This window comes from Siniperca chuatsi, linkage group LG8 (assembly GCF_020085105.1).
Source record: "Siniperca chuatsi isolate FFG_IHB_CAS linkage group LG8, ASM2008510v1, whole genome shotgun sequence".
Lineage (NCBI taxonomy): Eukaryota > Metazoa > Chordata > Actinopteri > Centrarchiformes > Sinipercidae > Siniperca > Siniperca chuatsi.
Window position 1 is genome coordinate 12052261 of NC_058049.1, and position 23308 is coordinate 12075568.

Below are 23308 nucleotides of genomic sequence, written 5' to 3' on the forward strand. Positions count from 1 at the left end.
CGCACTCTCTGTCAGAGAACAAGAGTTATAACTTTTCCTTGACATCTCTGGAAAATCACCAGTCAATAAAACTATTTATGCAAGCTTATTAACATTGTTCAATCTATGGTTTATCTCTGGATCTTACCTCTTTTAGAGCCTTGAGCTGTCAAAAGCAAACACTCTTTATGGACTGTGTCATGATTGTAACAAGGCACACAGGGCAACTCCACTTCCCCAGTCATGCTTCTGAGTTCATAATACCTGTACACACAACCACATTTATAAACATAACACAAAAAGAAATGCTAGCACTTATCAGGTGATTAGGCTGGCACTGTAGGTGTAACTCACCCTGGAAGGCATTGGCCACACTGGGCATCACTGATGGGTGAGCACGCTATCTTCTCCAGACGGTTCAACAGCTTGCACTGGGTGCATCGTATGCAGGGAGCTACACTTGTATATGCACTGAACTTTCCTTCTTCACACAGAATACAGACACCTTCACCACCATCTCCAAAACCACAGTCCTGAGAATTGTGAACAATATAGACTTGGAGCCAAGTATCAAGACTGGTAAAAGAAAGAAATTTAAAGAGGAAAAAATGGTGCTGCCACTGTAATGTGTCATGTGTGTTACCTCGGAGAGCTCTTCTCCTGGCCCACATACAGAGCATGCAACACAAGTGCCATTAGGGTGTAAGAACTCTGTCTGATCACAGCTGGGCTCGGATTGCACCAGCACACACCACACCTGAGGAAATACACATTTAAAATAATCAGTGGTGGAAGAAATATGCAGAGCCTTTACTAAAGTATAAGTATTAATACCACATTATAAAATACTACTACTTACTTAAGTAAAAGTACAGAAATATTACTGTATTTACTTTCAAAGTGAAAGTACAGAAAATATATTCATATATATATATATATATATATATACAAACACCATCATCATACAAGTAAAGTACAAGTACCTCAATATTGTACTTGTCTGAGAAAATGTTCTTAGTTACTTTCCAATAATACAGGATGAAACAGTCAAAGTGAAAGAGAAATCTGTAAAAGGAAACTGCTTAAAGGTCAGACCTACCATGAGCAGAGCAGCATAGAGACAAGCCTCCATTGGCAAAGTGTCCATGGCTCTTCTCTAAGGATCAGAGCAACACTTAATCTGCAACCCTAAAAAAGTTCCCAATTTAAAAATTTGATAACACTTCCTTTGTCAAATTTTACTCACATAAGGAAAATGACATATAAAGACAGCCGATACCAAAAACGCAGAGAAAAGCAGAGAAAAACAATAAAAACTTACTTAGTAAGTTTCTAATGATCCATATTATTCAATAAAGAGTGTATCTCTCATAGACTAATCTTTAATTTGCAGCTACCATCGGAGCCAGTGTGGTTTGTCTCCCTACAAGCTGCTCCTCATTCATCAGCGGTAAGGTGGTGGGAATGATCTTTAGGAATCCCCCTCATTCTACATCACTTGTGACGCAGGAGAGGTTCACAACCAGACTATCAACCAGTGGGCCAAGGAATACCATACTTTCAGGTCTCCCCCACCTGGGCACCTCACGTGACACCTGGTCTTCTCACATTCCCTCTGGGGAACCCGTTTGTTTTGGCTCTGGCTTCTCAGACAGGGAGCAGAGGGAGAGGGAAGGGATTTAAAATGCATGAATGAGACCCTTGTTAAGGAGCATGTTTCCAACAAAGAGACTTTGTGTGTGTGAGTGTGTTTGTAGGCTGGAATAACAGCTTTAATACTTCAATCATTATTGTTTTGTTCTCTTAGGTACTGACTCCACTGACAAGGGGCATGCTGAGGGTGACACCCGTGTTGTGAATCATTAAAGGGTTCCCAAACTGAGTTAGACAAAAACATACAGTTGTGATATACTGTTTGACCACTTTGTGGTAGTATGGAGCCATAACACAGACAAAAAACAACATTTCACCAACCTGACAGTATTATGGATATGAAAAAGGAGGCGTTATTGACATACTGTACTGTGGTTGTTTAAATTATTTAGGCTTAAAGGAAGCTATGGGCTTGCCTTACTTTCAGGTCTGTACAGCTAAGAACGAGACAGACATGGCCATCATATGTCACACAGAAAAGCCAATTAGATTTGTTTGAGTAGTACAAGAATATTACTTTGACTGTTTGCATAAAATTTACAACAACGGCAACCTGACATATAGAACACACACACATACACAGTCAAGTCACGTTTCGTCAGTCATAGCCATGAACCTAAAAAGATTTTTGTGATGTCAACTGATGCAAATGATGTTTTATGTTTATTTGCCAAATCATGCCATCTTCTGCTTTTAGCTACCATGACCATTAATGTCAATTAAAATAATGTGACAGTTTTCACAAGCATCCATCCCACTGCAGGAGGAATTTAAAAAAGGAAGCCTAACAACCCTAAATATAAAGCTTGTTGTGTACTGAGACAAGCTATTTTGATAATGTAACAGTAGTGGTACATCTGTGGGTGTGGGTGAAGTATTTCTCACAACCTGCAGACTTTACTTAAACTTTAAGCCTTGTTAAGATAATCATTACCATTAAAACTCTCACTGAGCCACTGGAACTTTAACACTAAAACCAGGTGCATTCATACTGAACACAGAGGACTTAAAAGTGTTAATGGGAGAATTTTGAGGTTCACATTTGTGAAGGTTTAATGAAGTCGTGGTTTTAATGTTATCGTGCTTGTTAGTTATGTTTATTGCCAGTGATTAATGAGTAACTCAGGGGAACTAAAGGGAGAGGGTGTGGAGGTCTTCTTGTAGAGAAATAAAGTGACACTCACCAGCAGACTCATGGTTCAGCCAGCTTCGCATGTACTGATATTGATTGCTTAATTTCACAAAATAGCTTAAACTTCAGATTTGAACATTTCGAGGAGCTGACCATGGTAAGTCTCAGCTATATTTTTAGCCAAATAAACATGAGTTAATTATTGTGTTCTTTCTTCAAGGTGAATGCAAATAAAAAAATGTTTATCTTATTGTCACCTTTCAGCAGATGACCACTTGACTGCCATCGAAAGCCCTTTGTTTGCTGTCATGAAGTCCGTCAGAAGCCTGTCTTCTCTAACCATCTGTCTGTGTATACAGCTGTCAGTGTGTCTTCTGGGTTCAAGTAAGATTTCAGACTAATTAGATGAATTTAAAGTACTTGTACAAAATATAACATAGAGTAAAATCTGTGGCTAAATACAAAAAAACATAATGTCTTTTATTGTGTTATTGTCTTTTTATTGTGTTCATGTATTTTATTTCCTCTTGTGACGCAATTGAGATCTGAACTGATGTGAAAGAAACTGAGAATAATTGATAGTTTTGATGGCATTCTGTACATACCACTTTCAACATCTTTATGGTTAATAATCTGTAGTTCAAATCTTTATCCACCTGTGTCTACCTATGTGTTGTTTTAGCTGCCTCAGCCAGTACCAGCATGTGGGGTAAAAAGCTAAAGTTCATTGGTCGTCCGTGTCTGTGGCAGCTACAACCAGATGTTGTGGTACCAGCCCTTGATGAGCTGAGTGTATGCATGCTTTTACGCCTCACTGTTGGAACAGAATGGACAGCTTTTGTCTACAAAGCACCAGCGGGAAGACACATAGAGCTGGGACTTCGGGGCACAGGTTCACAGCTGGCAGTATGGCTGTTTGGAGAAGAATGGCACTTGGAAAGGGAACTGAAATTGCATGAATGGCACTCTATCTGCCTCACCTGGTCTGGCCGAGCTAGGATGCTGCGGGTCTACATTAATGGAACCAGTCAGCATGAGCCCTCAATGAATCCCCTCCAACCCCAGCAACTGGCCCAAAATGGCACTCTCACTCTGGGGGTGTCTCATTTTATAGACCCAAATGGTGAAGTCCAGCCAGAGAGTGGAAACAATCTGCTTGGTGAGATTGGTCTGTTCAGGATATGGGCCAGAGAATGGAGCGCTGAGGAGCTGAGGGGGCAGAGCTGTGCAGATGGAGATGTGGTGAGCTGGGACCTGCGGCAGTGGAACTACAAGTGCCCTCCTGAGTCTGACAACAACCTACATTGTGGTAAATACATTATGGTCTTTTTCTATTGCCTTTCATGGTCGTTCAGTTTGAGCTGTTAAGATTTCAAAAAACAAATTACTCTCAAGGCTTCCTCACCTTTTCACATAAGAAGGCAATCTACTGTGGGTGAGAGTTGAATGAGTGAGCAGATAATACACTTTGCTGTTCAGTAACAATAGAATAAGTTCAAAGAAAAGGTAAGCCATACATTCCTGTGTTCAGCAGTAACTGGTTCATAAACCTGTTGATAGGTCTAACATTTCCCTTTGGAAATATATTTTAAAGCAGTAATTTTCTTTGTTTATTTGTGTAGCATGGTCACTCTACAAAATCAAAATGTGGACATTCATAGTTCACTCTACGAAGCTTGGAAATTGTTCAGTGTCACTGGAGGAAGTCACAAGAAACTGGGTATGAAGAATCTATGAACATGTCAATGGAATTTGGCAACCAAAGATTTGCCTTCTCAAAATAACCTTTGTTTATCTTTGTTGTCATCTCTTATCAGTTGGAGAGCATTTTCCCCCGCAACATATCTGTCCATGACATCATTGTGTCATCCCCAAGGTAACGTTTGTTAGCAAAACACTCCTCTCAACTGGCAGGGGTGGAGGAAGTATTCAGATCCTTTACTTAAGTAAAAGTAGCAATACTGCAATATAAAAATACTTCATTAAAAGTCTGCTTCAGAAATATAAAAGTACTCAGTAAGTGAAAGTACTAATAAAAGTACATAAGTATTATTGGCAAAACAGTAGTAAGTATCTAAAGTGAAAGTGCTCATCGAAAAAGATGGCCCATGTGAGTATACTATATTATATTTTATTATTGAATTATTATTATACTATAACAGTGAATTATATTGTATAAAATTATCATATTTTTTGTATGTAAAATAATTAATCTGTAAACTAATTAGTAACCAAAGCTGTTAAATAAATGTAGTGGAGTAAAAAGCACAATATTTACTTGAATTGAATTGTTGTGGAGTAAATGGAAATATTCAAGTATAGTACAAGTAGCTCAAATTAGTAATCAAGTACAGTACCTGAGTAAATGTACTTAGTTACTTTCCACCACTTTCAGCTTCTCATCAAGCTGTGTGTGTGTGTGTGTGTGTGTGTGTGTGTGTGTGTGTGTGTGTGTGTGTGTGTGTCTATTATTGGCAGTGAACGACAGAGGTGATTGGTGCATTAGAAGTCTAAATGTATACTGTGATCATGGTAGCAATCCTGGACAACATTCCTGACTGTAATTTCTGTTATCTGTGTTCCCATACAGCCATACCTGCCACGTGGTTAATAATCCTGCCGCTCTACAGGTGACACAACCTCAGGTACACCACTATTAGTCATCAGTTTGATTTTCCATGGAAAGAGGCAGCAATATCCTCAAAGATCAGCTGATTAGAGAACAGGGTTTTTTTAGATTGAGACAATTATTTTCCGAGGAAATGAGTGACATATGTGAGCATTGAGGTCAGTTAAGAGGCAAGGTGGCTGTATTATATTAAGAACAATTAGTTGTAAGTAAGTAAAATCATACAACCTTTTAATAAAGATATGAACAAATTCTGTGTTTTCAGGGGTCAAGAGCATTATCAAACTCCACCGGTGAGAAGTGGTAAGATGAATTCAAGACCTACAAAAAACTTTATGACTTGAAAAGATCATAATTACTACAGTATAAATGAGGGATGCATGGCACAAGATGCATGGGACAAGCCAGATATTCTCCAAACCTTGGTAAAATGCAGTTCACATGTATATTTAACCCATGTCATTGTGATTAATCTGAAGTTTCAGCTGTGAAGTCTATGTGGAGGTGAATCCTGCTGCTAATGTAGAAGTGGTTCAGGCAAACATTGCATGGTTGCTGAATTTTACCTTCTCTCACGACAACCTCAACCTGACAGCTAATAGCATCAGCATACTACCTGTGGGTATGTATAGTCTAAACAGTACACTTCTGTCCTCTCACATGCAAAATGCACTCACTGTTGTGTTTTAGTGGATACCTGAATCAGTCAAAGATTAACCAAACATAGATTTTATGACCATAATTATTGTCTTTAAAAAGGATATATATTCGTGTCACATGGCATTGACCTGTGTATTTACATACATCATTGTATAATATTTGTGTAGTTCTTGTATTTTATAGACACAAAGCAGACTCTGGGTTTAACTGGAAATGTTTACTTGAGGCATGAACATTAACAAATCCATTAAAGTGATTCAGTTTACCATGCACTTCCACTGCATTCATTGTGGCTTAAAAGGATGCTGCATGGATACACTAAAGAAAACAGGAAGAAAAAAGATATTGCACACTTGCAGAAATGTATTAGATCCAGAGAGCACACTGTTTCTAAAAATACCCAATAGATGACTAGAAATATGTGACTATTCATTATAAGAAAATTTACATTTTCATACTTTGATTTCCGTCAGACATCTTGCTATTTTTTTATAAATGTTCTTTTTTTGGAATGTTCCTTCTTTAGGCTTTTGATGATTTATTTTGCTTCTTTAGAGTTATTCCCTGCAGTGACAGAACCACCACCAACTGTCAGCACTGGTGAAACTACATCAGGTGAGCATGCAAGAAAGAATAAAACAATGTCCATGAGTAGATCTGGTGTTTGGCAGCAATATGGATTCATGAAGCCTTTGACAAACTGGTTACTCTATAATGATTTTTTTAATCAGGTAGAGCGAAGTCAGCAAGACAATCTGTTTGTGCTGTCATTTAATTCACAGAAACAGGTCCAACTCAAAGTCTGCCAGCTCAACCTGCTAACATGTCAACGACAGGAGAGCCTTTAGATCTCAACGAGACTGCCGGTCAGTTCACTAAACAACTCAGATGAATCATTGTGTTTGCCCATCTTCTTCATTATTGTTTCTTCTTCATACCAGTTTAGATCTTTATTGTCCTACAAGAGAAAATATTTTTGCTGGAAGGCAGCACTGGAGCATAAAAACATTAACAATACACAATAAAACCTCAATAAGACAACTGAAGATATTAAAAGTGCTGGTAATGTACACACAAAACAATTCTGAATTTGATTCAGAATTTTTCTTTGAACGGTCAGAATACTGAAAAACACAAATGTAAAGATGCACTGCTGTGTTATCTGTCTTTTCATTCCAGCATTTGGACCAGATACATTTTTCAGAGTTAATATGACTTTGAGTATGACTGGCAGCCCTACAAAACCAAAGGGTATTATTGAGAAATGGGTAAGAGACTCACAACTGCACTTGAAAGCTGTCTTTCCCAGAAATATGTGTACACTGAGTTATTCTCTTCGGGCAAAAGGTGAAGGAACAGCTGGAGGTGAATGACACCATGGTTGTACTGAATCTCATCATAAAGGAGAATGTTGGCAGGTGGGCATTCAATCCATTTATTGTTGCATAACTAGCATCTTATTTTTAATATTGCTTATGAAAGCTCTGGTTGACTTATTATTCATCTATAATGTTTCATAGGAATATGGAACCGTTCAATGGACAGATGGTGAGTATGCACTTCATTTTAATAACAAGACAAGTTAGATAAAAAGAGAAGACAAATAAAACTTTTGTTATTGTCATTCATTTTACAGTTTGGGGTAATTGAAGTTTAATCCTAGGTATAATATCTCACACCCCCACAACAATTGATATTTACAATGCAACATCTCTCTGGTTTCCTTTCTTTCAGATTTTCCATGGCCAACAAAAACAGTAGGTGACTAAAAAAAAGCACATAATGATGCTGAAAGCTACCTGTACTGCCTGTTTTTGCTGATACCACTAATTTTGTGTTTCATCAGCAGATATTACTGTACCTTCCATGTTCAGGAATATAACATGAACAGTGTGGCAGAAATTGAAACATTTATTAATGCTGCTTTGACATCAATATATGAAAATGACTCCATTATTATTCAAACAGTGGATGTGGCAATCAAGCACATTGGTAAGCTGGATTTCCTGACACAAATAAAAAGAGAAAGATGTGTTCATTTATGGAATAAAACTTGGCAACATGTATATATTCTTTTTCAGTGCCAGAAAACTGTTTAGAAGAAACTACTTCGACAATCTATGGACAATATATTTGGCCTGAAGCATTTCCACAAGTCAACCAAGACATGGGATGCAAAAAGCCAAACTCAGAGAGAGCCTACAGGCTTTGGTAAGACATTAACTTCCATTTACCCAGTGGATTCATATTTGACCGGAGACAATGATGATTGAATTGTCAGATTGCAATATTATGACATAAACACATGCAAATAATCAGTAAAAACACTTGAATGATTTGATGTTTAATTGACTGACTGATATTACAAAGAGTCTTTCATACAATAATAAAATGTAAAAATAATTGGTTTACAATTGAGACAAATTATAATGACATTCTGGGGTTTATTCACACCAGCCTGAGTCATCTGAGCCAACATTCATCTTGGTGGAAAAAATATGAGGAGAAAGTGGGGATTTTTTTGTAAATTGCTCTATATACTGATACATTTGCTGTTTATCTTTAAATCCTGTTTCCATAGAGACAGCTCAGCAAGACAAGAAAATTACAATGTTCTGTTCCCAACAATCCTCCCACTCTACCCACAACCTCTGACCACACACATGTAATGCTGATGGATCCCTGCCAGCCTGCAGCTCAGGCAAAAATCAATTTCCTATAAGTGAATTATTAGTGCAATGAAGGGCTTCAATCTTCCTTATGTCATCTCTGCCAAATTTGATACAAATATCACTCAAGGGACAATGAATGAGTAATATGGGTAATCAGTTTTATGGTCTCTTAATGAAACACTGCATTGATGCTTATTATAACTAAAAAAACAATCATCTGCAGTGGACAGGTGTTTTTTATTTTTTTATTACCCTTTGTATGAAATTGACAATGACTATATTAGCTGAGGACCAAGCTAGAGATACAATGTATTTTAATCAAGTTTAATTAGAACCCAACCGATCAGAAACAGACCAGAAAGAATATTTATTGTCTTCTGCCTCTGTTATTTCTGTTTTTTCCTTTAGTAAGTTAGAGATTGAAACTGACACAACCAGCTGGTCTGATCCTGATATGACAAATTGCACCCCGCTTGTGACCATATCAGACCTTGACAATATCACTGTCACTACTGGTAAGAGGATCAGTCACACACACAGACTGGCTAATTTCCATTGCTTATATCATTTTTTTTTTTTTTTTTTTAAAAAGGAAAAATTGCAAATTCAGAAAAAGCTATTACCAAATCTCTTGAAATAAAACTTTCCTTTGTTTATTCTTTATCCTTCCATCCAAATAAAACCACTACACAAATATGTGGCAAAACACAACAAAAAGCACTGATGACATTATTGATTTCTAGGTAACGCAGCTGAGGTTGTGGACATGATTCAGGACCTTGTAGATGTTCAGTTAGGTAACAGTGCAGAGCTCTCTTCCTCCGAGCTGGATACAGTGGTGGAGAAGCTCAGTGAAGTGGTTGATATCAGCGTCCTCAAACCTGCTGTTGGTGCCGACATTGTCAGTATTATTGCAGATATCCTGCTTTCCAAAACTGACATCACTCCAGTGGCTAACATGTAAGTGGAGAGGGAAGTGGGTGTCTGGTTAATCTCAGTAAATATGAACATAACTTTAACACAGAAATGTATATTCCTTCTAAATCCTCTCTTTTCTAATCTCATTTTCTTGTTAATCTGTCTTTTTTCTTTGGAAAAAGTATCCTTAATCTGACAGATAGAATGGGGAACAATATGGACTTCCAAGATGAGTCTGTCAGTCTAACAGCACCCTCACTGGCCCTGTCCATGATCAACGTAGATCCAGATGAATTCCAGGGCCTCACCTTTAGTGTGACCTCCATTTCTTCAATCCTCAACCCAAAGGTTATAAATGCTATAATATGAAATAAAGGGGGCAGTCGGGCAGCAAAGTTGACTTAGGAGCAGTTTTTGTGAACTGCAAGAGTGAGATATCCACAAGCAAAAGAAATGCCCTATTTCAGTCTTTTTCCTCAACTCCAAAACTGGTTCCATCTGACTACTTAAGGACAATTTCTTTTGCATTAATGTCCTTGAGTGACCAGGAAATGCAGGAAACAGTGTTAATAAACAGACATCGTGACCTCAAGCAGTCATGGCACATTAAGCTTTAACGAGAAAGCAAATGGCAAGAACTGGTAGCCTGAAACACTGTTTTTAGATTGACAGGTGATGAGAAATACTTCATGATCCATGGAGTTGGTTTCTATCAAGGCACAGGAAATGCAGGATTGGATCCCAATGTGGACGAAGCAGGCAGGAGGATGACTTCAGGGATTTATTGATGAAAATAGCTTACACGCAGGTACAGGTAGCAGGCAGGCAGGGCAGGCAGGCAGGCAGGCAGACAGGTAGACAGGTAACAGACAGGTAACAGGCAGGCAGGTAGAAAGGTTCAGGTGACAGAAGCTTGATAACAAAATCACAAGGCAAGACAGCAACATAGCAACTAGGACGAAATATGTAGAGTGGCTGATGAGGGAATGAGGTGCAGGTGGTGAGATGGGAGCGGCAGGATCTGGAATGACAGGGGAAAAAGTCTGAGGGCATCTGGTGGACAGGTAAAGAATAGTGCTGAAGGGGCCTGGGAAAGTGGAGATGTGCCTGAAGAAAGGGACAGAGAGGTGGACATTGTGACAGTTTCAAAGTACCTTGTAGCACTGTGATTCAGTGTTATTGTTACTTTTTTTCTCAGATTTTTCTCAACCAGAGCTTTGTGAGTGAATCATTCCCTGACACAGATGCAACTATATCTTTGCCCTCTGCACTTCACAACTTTTTCCCTCCTGGAGAAAGAAATAAAACCCGTATCCAGTTTCATTTCTATGGAACACATGACCTTTTTCAGGTACTTTCATTTAAATCTTCTCTTGTTACTATTTGTCATCTTGTTCTTTTCCTTTTTTGTTTTTATTGTTTTTATTTTCAGATAGGCTGAAGAAAATACAATATGTTATGCAGACCGCATAATGCTTACAGTTGTGACATTTTAAAGGAATAGCCTCTTTCTTGCAGAGAGTCAAATGAGAAGATCAACACCACTCTCGTATCTGTACGATAAATATGAAGCTGCAGCCAGGAGATGGTTAGCTTAGCTTAGCATTAAGACTGGAAACACGGGGCTAGAGCTAACTTGGCTCAGTCTAATGGTAACAAAAACCAATGGCACTATTTAACACGTTATATCTGGTTTGTTTAATCTGTACAAAAACAGTAAAAACGACAAATTGTGGTTTCACGGGGGGTTATGTACTGGACTATTTCTTGGCTGGGCGCAGTGACTTCCTGGAGTCTTGTCAGCACCTTGACGTTGCCAGGCAACCAGTGGAGAATTGTTGTTTTTACACTTGGGTGTTAATATATATATATAAAGTGTTAAGTTTTAAAGGGTTATTTTGGACTGAGCCAGTCTAGCTGTTTCTTCCTGTTTCCAGTCTTTGTGCTAAGCTAAGCTAACCGGCTGTTTACCAAACAGACAGGAGAAGGGTTTCAATCATGTCATCTAACTCTTGGCAAGAAAACGAATAAGCGTGTTTCCCAGAATTTCCTTTTCTTTAAGAAACAACAACAAAACAAATGTGGCACTTATGACAAATCTGCTTTCTCTAACTGTAGCATATTTTATTGATCAATGACCTTAATTAAACGTTGTTACTATCTACTTACTTATTATGATTTATAATCCTGCCAGTTAATTTATTTTTAACAGGACCCACAAACAACCAATGCAACACAGAGCAGCTGGACACTGAATTCCTATATAATATCTGCCAGCATCAACAAATGCCATGTCAGCAACCTAAAGGATCGAGTGGTGGTGACCCTCAGCCATCAAACACCCAAACAGGTGAGAAATTATGCTTTTTAGTTCATCAGTAAGAAGAAGGTTTTGTATTTGACTCTAAAAACATAATCACTTCCTGTTGTTTTTACAGCCAGAAGACAAGGTGCAGTGCATGTTTTGGGATTTTCAGAAAAATGGTGAGTTGGTCATTATTTATTATATTGTATATGTTTACAGTAGGATTTGGATGATTTACAGTAATTGAGCCTCATAGTACTTTTTAGGAACCGGTGACATCAATAAAGGTCCTTAAACGCAGGAAGCTGTGTGTCTGTTGACAAGCAGCTTTAATCAAATGTTGTGTGTGTGTGTGTGTGTGTGTGTGTGTGTGTGTGTGTGTGTGTCAGGTGGACAGGGTGGTTGGAACAGCAGAGGTTGTGAAACCCAGAGTATTTCTTCTTATCGGACCAGCTGTCTCTGTGATCACCTCACACATTTTGCTGTGCTCCTGGTGAGTCAATGCTCTGCTTTTTAGAAATGAAATCAGGCAACAAACAACTCCCACGAGCACCAACATACGTGTGCAATCTGTTCAGCTGCTGACTGCTTGCATATTTATGCAACTCTGATGTTAAAGCCACAATGTGTGAATTTTTTTTAATAAAACTGCATCATTATAATTGTGAATGGATTTGTTTTAACAGTTTGCACTGCTGCTTGCCATAGTGTCTTTTTTGATACTACCACTAGGGGGTGCAAAAGTTGGAAATGTTAAAATTCTACACTTACTGGCTTTAAATATAAGTAAATAATTTTGTTTTGTTTGTTTATTGTGTTTAAGGATGTATCCAGAGCCCCTATCAGTGAAGCTGACAGTCACATCCTGACAGTGATCTCATATCTTGGTTGTGGTATATCTTCCATCTTTCTGGGCATCACTCTTCTCACCTACCTTGCTTTTGAGTGAGTCACTTGGAGTGACACACAATGTAACAGGTTTATTTGGTAAAGACCATCTAAAAAGATGGTCCTCTAGCTGCAACACGGGGCTGAAGGAAGAAACTGCATAAGAGGAGATTGTACATTAGCTGCAATACCACTTCATAGCAGCTTGTGTTATTTAATTATAAATGACATGACACAACTTGTCTGGCTTCTTAAACTGCCTTATATTTTGTTTAGATTAGCAGTTATTATTTTACAGTGACAATATTATATTAAAAGTAGTTATTGGAATGACCAGAACACTTTTAATGAATGTATGTTTTACAATAAAACAAATCTTAATCTTAAGCAAGAAAGTTAATTGTTGACCTTGGAAATTGTAGTTAGACAAAACAATCCGAACTCAAGCCCCTGGAGTTTTCAAACGTAGGGTTCAGAAAATGGGCCACTTTTTGACAAATGGGCTGGGGTACTACTATAACAAATACTCACTCACCAATTATGTTTTGTGAAATGGTACAACTCTTCTTCACATGTTCATGTAAAGCACTGATTATTGTTTAAAAGACCCTCTTTTTTCCTCATTCAGTTTTTTCGGGTTTAGTGGGAAAGCTGGTCTGAAAAAGTTGGACACTGACCTACAATGCATTTTAAAGCAAAGACAAACTATCAACACTTTTAGATAATTCAATATGTCTACTGTAACTACAAAAGTACATATGTGTCTTTTAAAATATCATTCCAATTGTTCCAATCAATTATACTACAATCAGCTGATCATCACCAACCTCTATACAGTACATACACTGTATATATATATATATATACAGGTCAGAGAGACAACATAACTTTATTAACATACAATGTTTGTAATAGCTGGCTAACTTAAATTTACTTAAAACCCCACATGTTTTTAAGCGTTCAATTAATTTGCCGGTCAACTTTCCCTGAACACATGCCAGTCGTTCTTTGACTTCCAGCCATGCCCACAATGATGATGTCACTCAGATAAAAATGACTGTTGAGTGACAAGTAGTGTTGTGGCAAGATTTTAGAATAAAATATGTTTTTTTATTGGTTCCATTAAGTCAAATGGCAAAACATGCATTGCCTTGTTAAATGCTTCACTTTTGTTGAACCCACTCTATCATAAGGTTGAACTCTAGAAATCATCATGACACTCAGTAGTAAGTAGACATTGAGTAAGAATTGCTTTGTCACTAAACTACTACATGTTTTAATTGCATTTTAGTATTTTTTAATTATCAATCAAATACTGTACATAGTGGTAATTATGGCCAAGAAAATCAAATTTTGAATATTTGCACATCAGCATGAAATCCGGAGGCCTCTAACAAGATTTCAGGCTTTTCATTTATCTTTCTGTTCCTGAATCTTCTATGTTTATCTGTCACTCTCATACACTTTAGGAAGTTGCGTCAAGACAATCCATCTAAGATACTCATCAACCTGTCAGCTGCCTTGCTGGGGTTGAGCATGCTCTTCCTACTAGACTCCTGGCTCTCATCTTTCTCCAACTATGGTCTGTGCATTGCCACTGCTGCAGCACTGCACTACTTCCTGCTGGCTTCTTTCACCTGGATGGGCCTAGAGGCTGTGCATATGTACCTCGCGCTGGTCAAGGTTTTCAACATCTACGTTCCTTGCTACATCCTCAAGTTCTGTGCTGTAGGATGGGGTAAGACAGAACTTTAAGTTAGGAACTAATTATAGGGGAAAGAGGAATGTCCTTGAACCATATATTTAGTCATCACTCATTAATCATTAAAAACTTTATTCACCATATATGTTGAACTGTATCCTTGCCTGTAGACACATTTCACATTTTTACATGTTCTACAAGACTCTCTGGTTAAGATGGCATTTCATTTGAATCTCATTAAGTGGAATTGTACCTATAGAACAATGTCTCTATTTTATCTATAATTAGTACTAAATTGCATAGTTTTTAATAGGATACTTATTGAGATTATTAGAAAATTAAAGACTCATAAAATAAAGCATTACAGCAGAGTCAGACATGATCCAGGGGTTGTAGCAAGGACCTTTTGGAGTATGGGGAAATTAGCTATTTAAAATAAACAAAATAATTTTTTTTAGGTTTACTTAAAACTTGAAAAGTTAACTTCAAAACAGAAATATATTTGGGAAGCTGTAATTGTTTTCTTTTTTGTCACAGTGTGTCAATATGTTTAGTTGATTCTGATCTGCGTAAGCAGAATAAATTTGGATTTTTTTGTGTTTTCACAGGTATTCCTCTGGTCATAGTCAGCGTGGTGCTGGTCATAGATAAAGATGCCTACGGCAGCGCTGTGCCTGAAGAGGCTTCAATTTTGCTTAAGTCCACTGACCAATTGTAAGTACAAGCACTGGGCTGTAGTTGAAGCCAGGGCGAGTCATCGCTCTTTGGGAGCTCTTTTGGGAGCTCATTTGGTCATGTCTAAATTGTGTGATAAAAACTGTGAGATTAGGTCGTACAGTATGGGTGCCTGATAGAATTTATAAAATGATGAATTTATTGAAGAAATTGAGAAAATTGAACAAAACAACAACACACAGGCAAGAAATTCAACACTCAGCTATGAAGAAATGATGGCATTTATTATAATTCCAATGTAAATTACGTGATGACAAACCCTGTCCCTCCCTCCAGCTGCTGGCTGCAGAATGATGTCTTCTTCTACGTGACGGTTGTGGCATTTGTTCTTCTGATCCTGTTGTGCAACATCACTGTGTTCATCGTGGTTCTGATCCAGATCAGACAGATGAGGGCTAATAAGCCGTCAGCAAACAGCAGCAGTTCTCTGCATGACTTGAGGGCGGTGGCCAGTCTCACCGTCCTGTTAGGCCTGACATGGGCAATGGGCTTTTTTTCATTTGGGCCGGGCAGAGTGGTCCTGATGTACCTGTTCTCCATCTTCAACACTTTGCAGGGTAAATATAAGCTGTAGCTGGTGTTAAGTAGATATTAGTTACAAAAGAGCGAGTCATTTTCAATAATGTAATTCTGTTAGTGTTCATGTGATTTTAGCAACATGTCTAGACCCAGCATGTGTGCTAATTTGCATTTTTCTTCCAAATTGTTCACATTTCAGGAAAAAAAATAACTGTTTGGATATTTACTTCTTGATTTTAAAATGATTTCATCATCATTGTGGTTCATCCACTCATAAAGAAGCATGTAATCATGAGGTTTTCTTTTTTGAGAAGAAGAAGAAAATGGCACTTTTAAGAGTGCAGTTAAGTAATACATCAAAATGAAACTAGTAAACTAACTACAAAACTAAGCGCTAAGAGAAATAGAAAAACAAAACCAAAAACACTGCTATGTCTATATCATGTTGTGGTGTTACAAAAATGTAAGTGACAGAATGACAGAGTGTGTCAATTCTCTCTGCTCTTTTTGTCCCAGGGTTCTTTGTTTTTTTGTTCCACTGCTTGATGAAGGAAAATGTGAGGAAACAGTGGAGAATCCACTTGTGCTGCGGACGTTTCAGACTCAGTGATTACTCAGGTACCTATTGTAAAGCAAAGTAATGCTTGTGGACGTAGGACATATTGCATTGTAATGTCCAGATGGTTGAGGGGAAGTATATCAAGGTGGATGATCCACTGTTTTCTCTTTCTTGTCCCCTGTGTTCAGACTGGAGCCGCTCCGTGACAGTGGGTGGTCGCCAAAAAAAGAACAATCTTGTTAACTCTGACTCAGTCGCTTCTGACAACACCTCCACCATCAGGAAGGTCTCGGACTCCTCTACAGGATCAGCACCAAACCACCACCAGGGGGAGTAAGCAGGTCTCAGTATGTGCTATTCTGAATAGCTTTCCCTTTCAAGGTCCATTGTTTCATCACAAACAATGATAGCAGAAACTAGAACAGCTCCATGTCTGTTATGGGCAGAGAGAGATCAAATAAAACACATTTTCAGGGAGATATAATGCACCTTGCATTAAAATCAGCCAAGAAAATTAAATCAGTCAGTGCAAAGTACAGTAAAGAATGTTACTGCTTTCACTCTACAGTTGAATGACTGATGCTTTGAAAAAATATATTTTGTATTTGTAAACCTTTTTGTAGTTAAGTAATGAGTAAATGTAATGTTGTAAATGAAGAGTTTTTCATTTAAATGTACTGAAAATGTGATGGAGAGGGCAGTATCTGTAACCAAGAACTGCTTTCAAGTACAGTGCATGAGAAATTGTACATGGGAAAAGTATAAGACATGAAACCGTCTTTCTATACATCGGCCTCAATTTCTAGTCTGCTTCTTCTTCAGACCTTAACATTTTTACAGCTTGTGATGTTTCCTTTGAAGACATTTTTTAAAGGTATCCTTACTTTCAATGATAATAAAATATTCATGTAAGTTTTGTTGAAACATTTTGTGTGATTTTATATTTCCACATATAATCTTGTGTTTGCTCTGATCCTAAACCCGTGAGTATCTGAAGATTACTTCTCTGTGTGTGAAGATTTCAACCTATCAACAGCACCACAGATTTTTCTGGACTGTAGTAAGACTTTGAGCACATTTACTATTTTTTGGACTGACGTACTACATAGTGTGTTCAAATGGCATGATTCTTTTCTCCTATTGATATCCTGTATGAAATAGTGTAGCAATTGAAACAATATTATAATTTGCTAACATAGAATCTACACAATTAGCAAACAACTACCAGGTTTTGGTATGTATATAAGGCCACACAGACTGTCTCATTATAATTTAGTTTCCTAATTTTTGTTGGTTTTCAAAAATAAATATTATTTAGGTTTTACGAAATGTCAGCCAAAGATACTCTTGACACAATGTGATCTATTAAAATTACAGTAAGCATAAAAGCCAGAGGAGGTACTCATAGAATAATAATAATAATAATAAAACTTTATTTATAGAGCACTTATCAAAACAAAGTACAAAGTGCTTCACAACAAGAGAAATAAAATATTACAGTGAATGACGAATAAAATAGACAAAAGCAATCAAATAAACAGCCAGTTCAGGTAAAATGAAGACACTGACTCAGACAACCTAATTTCTTCGGGCAAGTTGTTCCAGAGCCTCGGGACCCTGATAGCACGGGACCCTGTCTGTTCCTGAGTCCAGGAACAGACCCTTGCCCGAAGATCTCAAACTACGTGAAGGTTCATAAGGGATTACAAGGTCTAAAATATAGTCTGAAGCCAGGCCATGAAGAGCCTTAAAAGTAATCAACAAGATCTTAAAATCAATCCTAAAACAAACAGGGAGCCAATGTAAAGAGGCTAAAACAGGCGTTATGTGGTCGTACGAGTTTTGTACAGTCTGCAGTCGTGTCAAAGTTTTTTGATTAAGACAAGTGAACAGGCTGTTACAATAATCAAGGCGTGAGGAGATAAAAGCATGTACAACAGTTTCTGCATCACTTGATTCAAATCACAAGATTTAAAAATAGATTTTTGCAATGTTTCTGAGGTGATAAAAACACGATTGGACAAGCTTAGTGATATGTTGCTCAAAACATAACTTGTTATCAAACAGGACACCAAGATTTCTTGCAATAGGCTTGATATGTTGAAACAAATAGGGTCCAACGCTGAAGTATTGCAGAGGGAACAAGGAGTACCACAAGTCAACCACAGAACCCGTAAAGGTCATGGGTTCTTCAGATATCGAGGTCTATTTAAAATGAATAAGAAGTCTTTTTTTGGTGTTATCTAACATGTTAATGAGGTTTAACTTTATGTTGATGTTGAATTTTGAAAAATATAATATGATTTTTAGCCTCTCTGACTGGCAAATCACTTCAGATCTGCTGCTGTATAACTTTTGACAGTGTGACTGAGGAACGTTTTAATAAGGTGCCATTGAGGTTCTGGAGGAACTGGCTGGATGACATTGTGTTCATAGCTGTCTGCATTCATGAAGCATCACACGCCCTATCAAGTAACTTTGGAAACTTTTGTCTATAGAGAAGAGGAAGAAAGAATGGACACCTGACGTCGGTTCTTCAAATCTAATCGATGACTCTGATGTTAAAACTCAAGCCAAGTGACGTTTTTTTCCAACATTTTTGGCTGCTGCTCATTTAGGCAAACAGCTTTGATCAAGCAGTCAATGCAAGGACGCACTCCCTCGTCATCTTTGGTCATTCATCAGGGCAGGTAAGAGAAGCAAGTTACTTAACATTTGACTGACACAATGTTTTGGTTCTTTATTCAGAAACAGGGCTAGCAGTTCAATCAAGTTATATGTACGTTTTTTTCTATCCACACTATGGGATGGATGTAATCTGATTATTTACACTTCATTCCATATCATTTTCAGTTACAGTGGCCGACATAATGTTTTTCGCAAAATAGAACACATTTATTATGCATTTCTCCCTCTTATGTAAACATCCTGCAGTGCAAACCCACATAGTATATTTCTTATTATGTTAAATATCCAACCACAATGCCCATCTTCTAGAAAGTTACAAAATGAATTCCTCTAGATGTTGATCATTTGGTGCTGGAGTAAATGTATTGTGCACCATCATCTGATTTTCATGCATTGTGAGTATATTATGTTCATGCTAGACACTATTTCTGAGCCATGAAATTGACCAAAATGAAAGGTGTACTGTACACTCTTACTGTTTTTGTTTGTGTAAAATGTTTGTACATTTTATGGGAAACTATAATCAGCTTCAAAAACATGTCTGGAGTCCATGACCTGAATCATCCAGGGCAAGTTAAGTTTGAATTGCTTCTGATAAACAGGAATCTACTCCACTAAAGAAGAGTTTAGTTTTATGCAAGGGTAATGAGTTGAAATGAAAAGGGTTGCTAAAAATACATTCTAATCACAAGTACATACTTCAGTACAAAATATATAAAGTGTCTGAAATGTGAAGGTAAAAAAAAGTAATAATAATAAGGGTGATAATGACACTAACTTATCAATGGCTTCCAAGAGAAATGGGTTTTTTAATTACATAAGATGATGGTGTAGTCTATACTGAGCATTTCTAATGATCCTGTTTCATCTCTGTTTTCAGTCACAGCTGGCCCATGGAGGACAGATCAGACAGTCCGATGGCTGTGAAGGTGGAGGAGCATTCTCAGTGTGTCATCCTGACTTACTTCCAGGGGGACATCAACAGCATGGTGGATGCTCACTTCACCCGTGCTCTCAGCAAAGTCAAGGCCAAGGCACCAGCAGTAAAGACAAAGAAAATCCGTAAAACTGTTAAACTGGGTAAGCTCGCAAAATCAACAGTGTATGATCTACCAATGTACAATCAGTCCCATTCATCCTCACTACATGGCTTCTTTCTTTGTCCCCTTCAGAGGAAACCAGACCCTCTCGGGAGAGTGCTGTTGACTCTTGCTCAGAGTCACAGGTCCCTCCTGTAGCAGGATGTCTCCTGACCTTCAGCCCTGCAGAAGATGATCCTGGCTCATGGCACTCGTTCACTGCCAGGGCAGGAGAGGGCCCAGGATCGTCGTCCATCACTTACTCCCTGTCCCCAGAAGGGTTGAGTCTTACTGGACAGCAATACGCCACATCCCTGCTCAACCTACTGCATAATGACCGGGGTGAGATGAGACCCAGCATGGCCTCCACCTCCAAGCCAGAACTGCTTCCCAGCTGGACGATGCCACAAGGATTTAGAGAGTCCATGGACCCTGCTGTAGACTATGAACCTGGTAGGACTTCAGCTGCAATATAACATCTTTAAAAATGTCTTCCAACCAATAAAATGAAAATAACTGCTTCTTAGATAGAGGAATGGAACCCTAACCACTTTAGAATAAAGTAAGGAACAAATCCAGTAGCTTCTACTGTGAATGGATGACCATAGAGTAGATCATCATAAGTTAATTAAAAAATAGAATATGAGATATCCCAACTCTGTTTCTTGTGAGTCCCCCAACGTGGGTGAAATTCCTGAAATACTGCCTGAACTCTTAACCACTTGCTAGATGGCACGTAACCTACAACTAACTATTAATTCCCCATTATGTATGTATGTGTTTCTATTTTGGTGTCCCTTCGTGTAAAGTAGAGGCATCACTTACTTAACTAGTACAAACTAAGTTGTAACTGGAAAGCATTACTAGTTTATAAAAATCACTTGAAAGACAGCGAAAGTCTAGAAATGATATAGTCAGAGCACATTCACATTAATATTCACACCCATTTGTTATAATCATGATGCATTCCTAGAAATAATTACATATGATGTAAAAACTAAACTTAAAGGGACACATAAAGAGTAAGTAATCATGTGCCAATTTGCACCTTTGAGTTCATCAGGAATGACAATGACAGTAGCCAATAGACAACCCATCATTATCTAATCCTGTATAGATATATGTATATTTATATATATATTACTTGTTAGGTATTTGTAAGGAAGTCAAGAACTTACTGGTAAACAGTTAGTTCTTGACTTCCTTACTCATTTCTTGGTAGGCTCTCATGAATTTGTGTATCTTATTCAATGTGAAAAAGATAAAATATATGTATAACAGCTTAATTTTACTCAGCATGCATGAACACAAACTTGCTCATGTACATCCATTAGAGCTGTATAGAAATCATTGACCTTTTGCCTCGTCTCTGTCAGGACGGCGTCTGGACAAGAAGGACTTGTACTGGTATTGAAGAGAGAGCGGCTGGAGCCGCAGAGACAGAGAATGGCTTAACTACACCACATACTTTTTGGATCTGTTAAGCCACATGGTATTCTGTTCACTCTAGTGGCTGTTAGATGTTTTCTTGTCAAACAGGCCTCTGAGTGTCATCTGAGAACACACACAGAAGAAACAGCAGTGCTTCCATTCCCCTCCCCACTCTCTCCATTTCTCAGTGAAATGACTTCAGCACCTCAGCATGTACTAACTTGAACAACCTTTCTGAAAGGGAACACTCTTAGACAAACCTGTTCTTCAACTCTGTCTTTCCTCTTGTAGATCTCAGAGCACTGTATATGTTGTTGCTCCCTTTGTGGTGGAGTTGGATGAAGGGCATTTTCTTGTGCCTTTTTCAGGCACTTCTCTTAGTGGGCCTACACCAGTAAATAGACCAGTATTAAGTTAAAGTGTGAACATTGTGAGCCTCTTGAGTGTATAAATATTGATGCTAATGACTGTCTACTGTTCACCTAGATGAGTTTTACTAGCTATGAGAATATTTTATATATCCAAGCAAGCAAAAAAATGAAGGATAGTGATGTTATGTTAAAGACTTGTTTTCTGTAATCTTTTTTTAACACAATATTTTATTTAATTTTTTCGAGAACAGAATGTAATACAAAACACCCATTACAACAAACATAGGTTCGAGCAGATCACAAACCCTAAGGGGTGGAAAAAAAACAAACAGGAAAAACAGCATGGCATGTAGTCATACACATTACATGGGAAGACATTATACAGAGACCTCAGAGCTTGGATACATTTCAAGGATCAGGGAATACACAACTAATGCAAAGCAGTAAAACACCACGGAGAGAGCATTAGACATTCACGGGGGCACTTGAATGATGCAGTTTTCTGTAATCTTAAACTTACAGCCATCTTGAATGTAATGCACGGTACAAAAATGGAATCATAGACAAACTTTAATAAACATGTATCTCAGCAGTCAAAAAAACATCACTCAACGTTGAACACAGATAGTTACTTAAATATATTCATAATGTGAAATAACCTCTAAAGTTAAAAAGTATCAAAAACCATACTTTCGCTGGCTTTGCAAAGTAATTAGCATCAGATAGCAAACCACACAAATTTATACTGACACCTGATGATTTACTGTACAATATTTTTGATATACAAATACATTAAAGACACAAGATCAATGGTGGAGTACTGAAAATAAGTACAATTTTGACATACTTTGAATTTTACATTTTATGCAACTTTATACTTCAACTCTACTACATTTCAGAGGATTATTAGGGGTGCACGGTGGCAGAGCGGCTAAAAGCTCCTGCCTCCCAATATTGTACTTTTTCCCGGACCAGACCAACATCACTTCACTACATTTGACTCCGGCCCCACCGTCCAAAGACATGCATGTGTAGGTTAATTGAGAACTCCCCGTACTAGTTACTTTTCAGATTAACATTTATCATCAATTTACAAAATATGATGGATTATTATAGACTAAACTACCCAACAGTGTGACGTAGTTAACATTTGCTTAATCTCACCCAAGTACAACATTAAATTAACCTACTACACTTAATGTATCAATAATGATACAAAAATATAATAGTATATCGCTAAAAGGGGCCATTCTGTGTAATAAATATGTTTACTTTTGATACTTTAGCTACATTTTGTTGCTAATATTTTTACTGAAGTAAAAAAGAATGCAGGACTTTTACGTTTAATGGAGTATTTTTATAGTGTCGTATTGCTACTTTTACTTAAG

The 23308-nt window shown here is 37.7% G+C and overlaps 2 protein-coding genes across 4 annotated transcripts; both read left to right on the forward strand.

Annotated features, from left to right (window-relative positions):
• Positions 1-2650: 2650 nt before the first annotated feature.
• On the forward strand, positions 2651-17275 carry adgrg4a (adhesion G protein-coupled receptor G4a). 3 transcript variants are annotated; one of them, XM_044205945.1, is made up of 29 exons: positions 2651-2921; positions 3029-3148; positions 3447-4073; positions 4387-4484; positions 4582-4640; positions 5355-5409; positions 5659-5696; positions 5873-6015; positions 6609-6668; positions 6836-6919; positions 7233-7321; positions 7401-7471; positions 7574-7601; positions 7788-7810; positions 7900-8045; positions 8135-8264; positions 9134-9240; positions 9469-9685; positions 9826-9991; positions 10842-10994; positions 11856-11993; positions 12082-12127; positions 12338-12441; positions 12772-12893; positions 14306-14574; positions 15147-15252; positions 15550-15830; positions 16309-16410; positions 16540-17275. In XM_044205945.1, exons 2-29 carry the CDS (start codon positions 3073-3075, stop codon positions 16686-16688), a joined length of 3687 nt encoding a protein of 1228 aa, XP_044061880.1. In that variant the 5' UTR covers positions 2651-2921; positions 3029-3072; the 3' UTR covers positions 16689-17275. The 3 variants fall into 3 exon arrangements, with proteins under 3 accessions (XP_044061880.1, XP_044061882.1, XP_044061881.1); XM_044205947.1 differs by having other exon boundaries at positions 7903-8045; XM_044205946.1 differs by having other exon boundaries at positions 3032-3148.
• A 1156-nt stretch (positions 17276-18431) lies between these two features.
• Positions 18432-22730, forward strand: vgll1 (vestigial like family member 1). The gene is made up of 4 exons (XM_044205867.1): positions 18432-19041; positions 19920-20119; positions 20212-20571; positions 21495-22730. The coding sequence occupies exons 1-4, from the start codon at positions 18995-18997 to the stop codon at positions 21530-21532; spliced, it is 645 nt and encodes a 214-aa protein (XP_044061802.1). The 5' UTR covers positions 18432-18994; the 3' UTR covers positions 21533-22730.
• Positions 22731-23308: the final 578 nt, after the last annotated feature.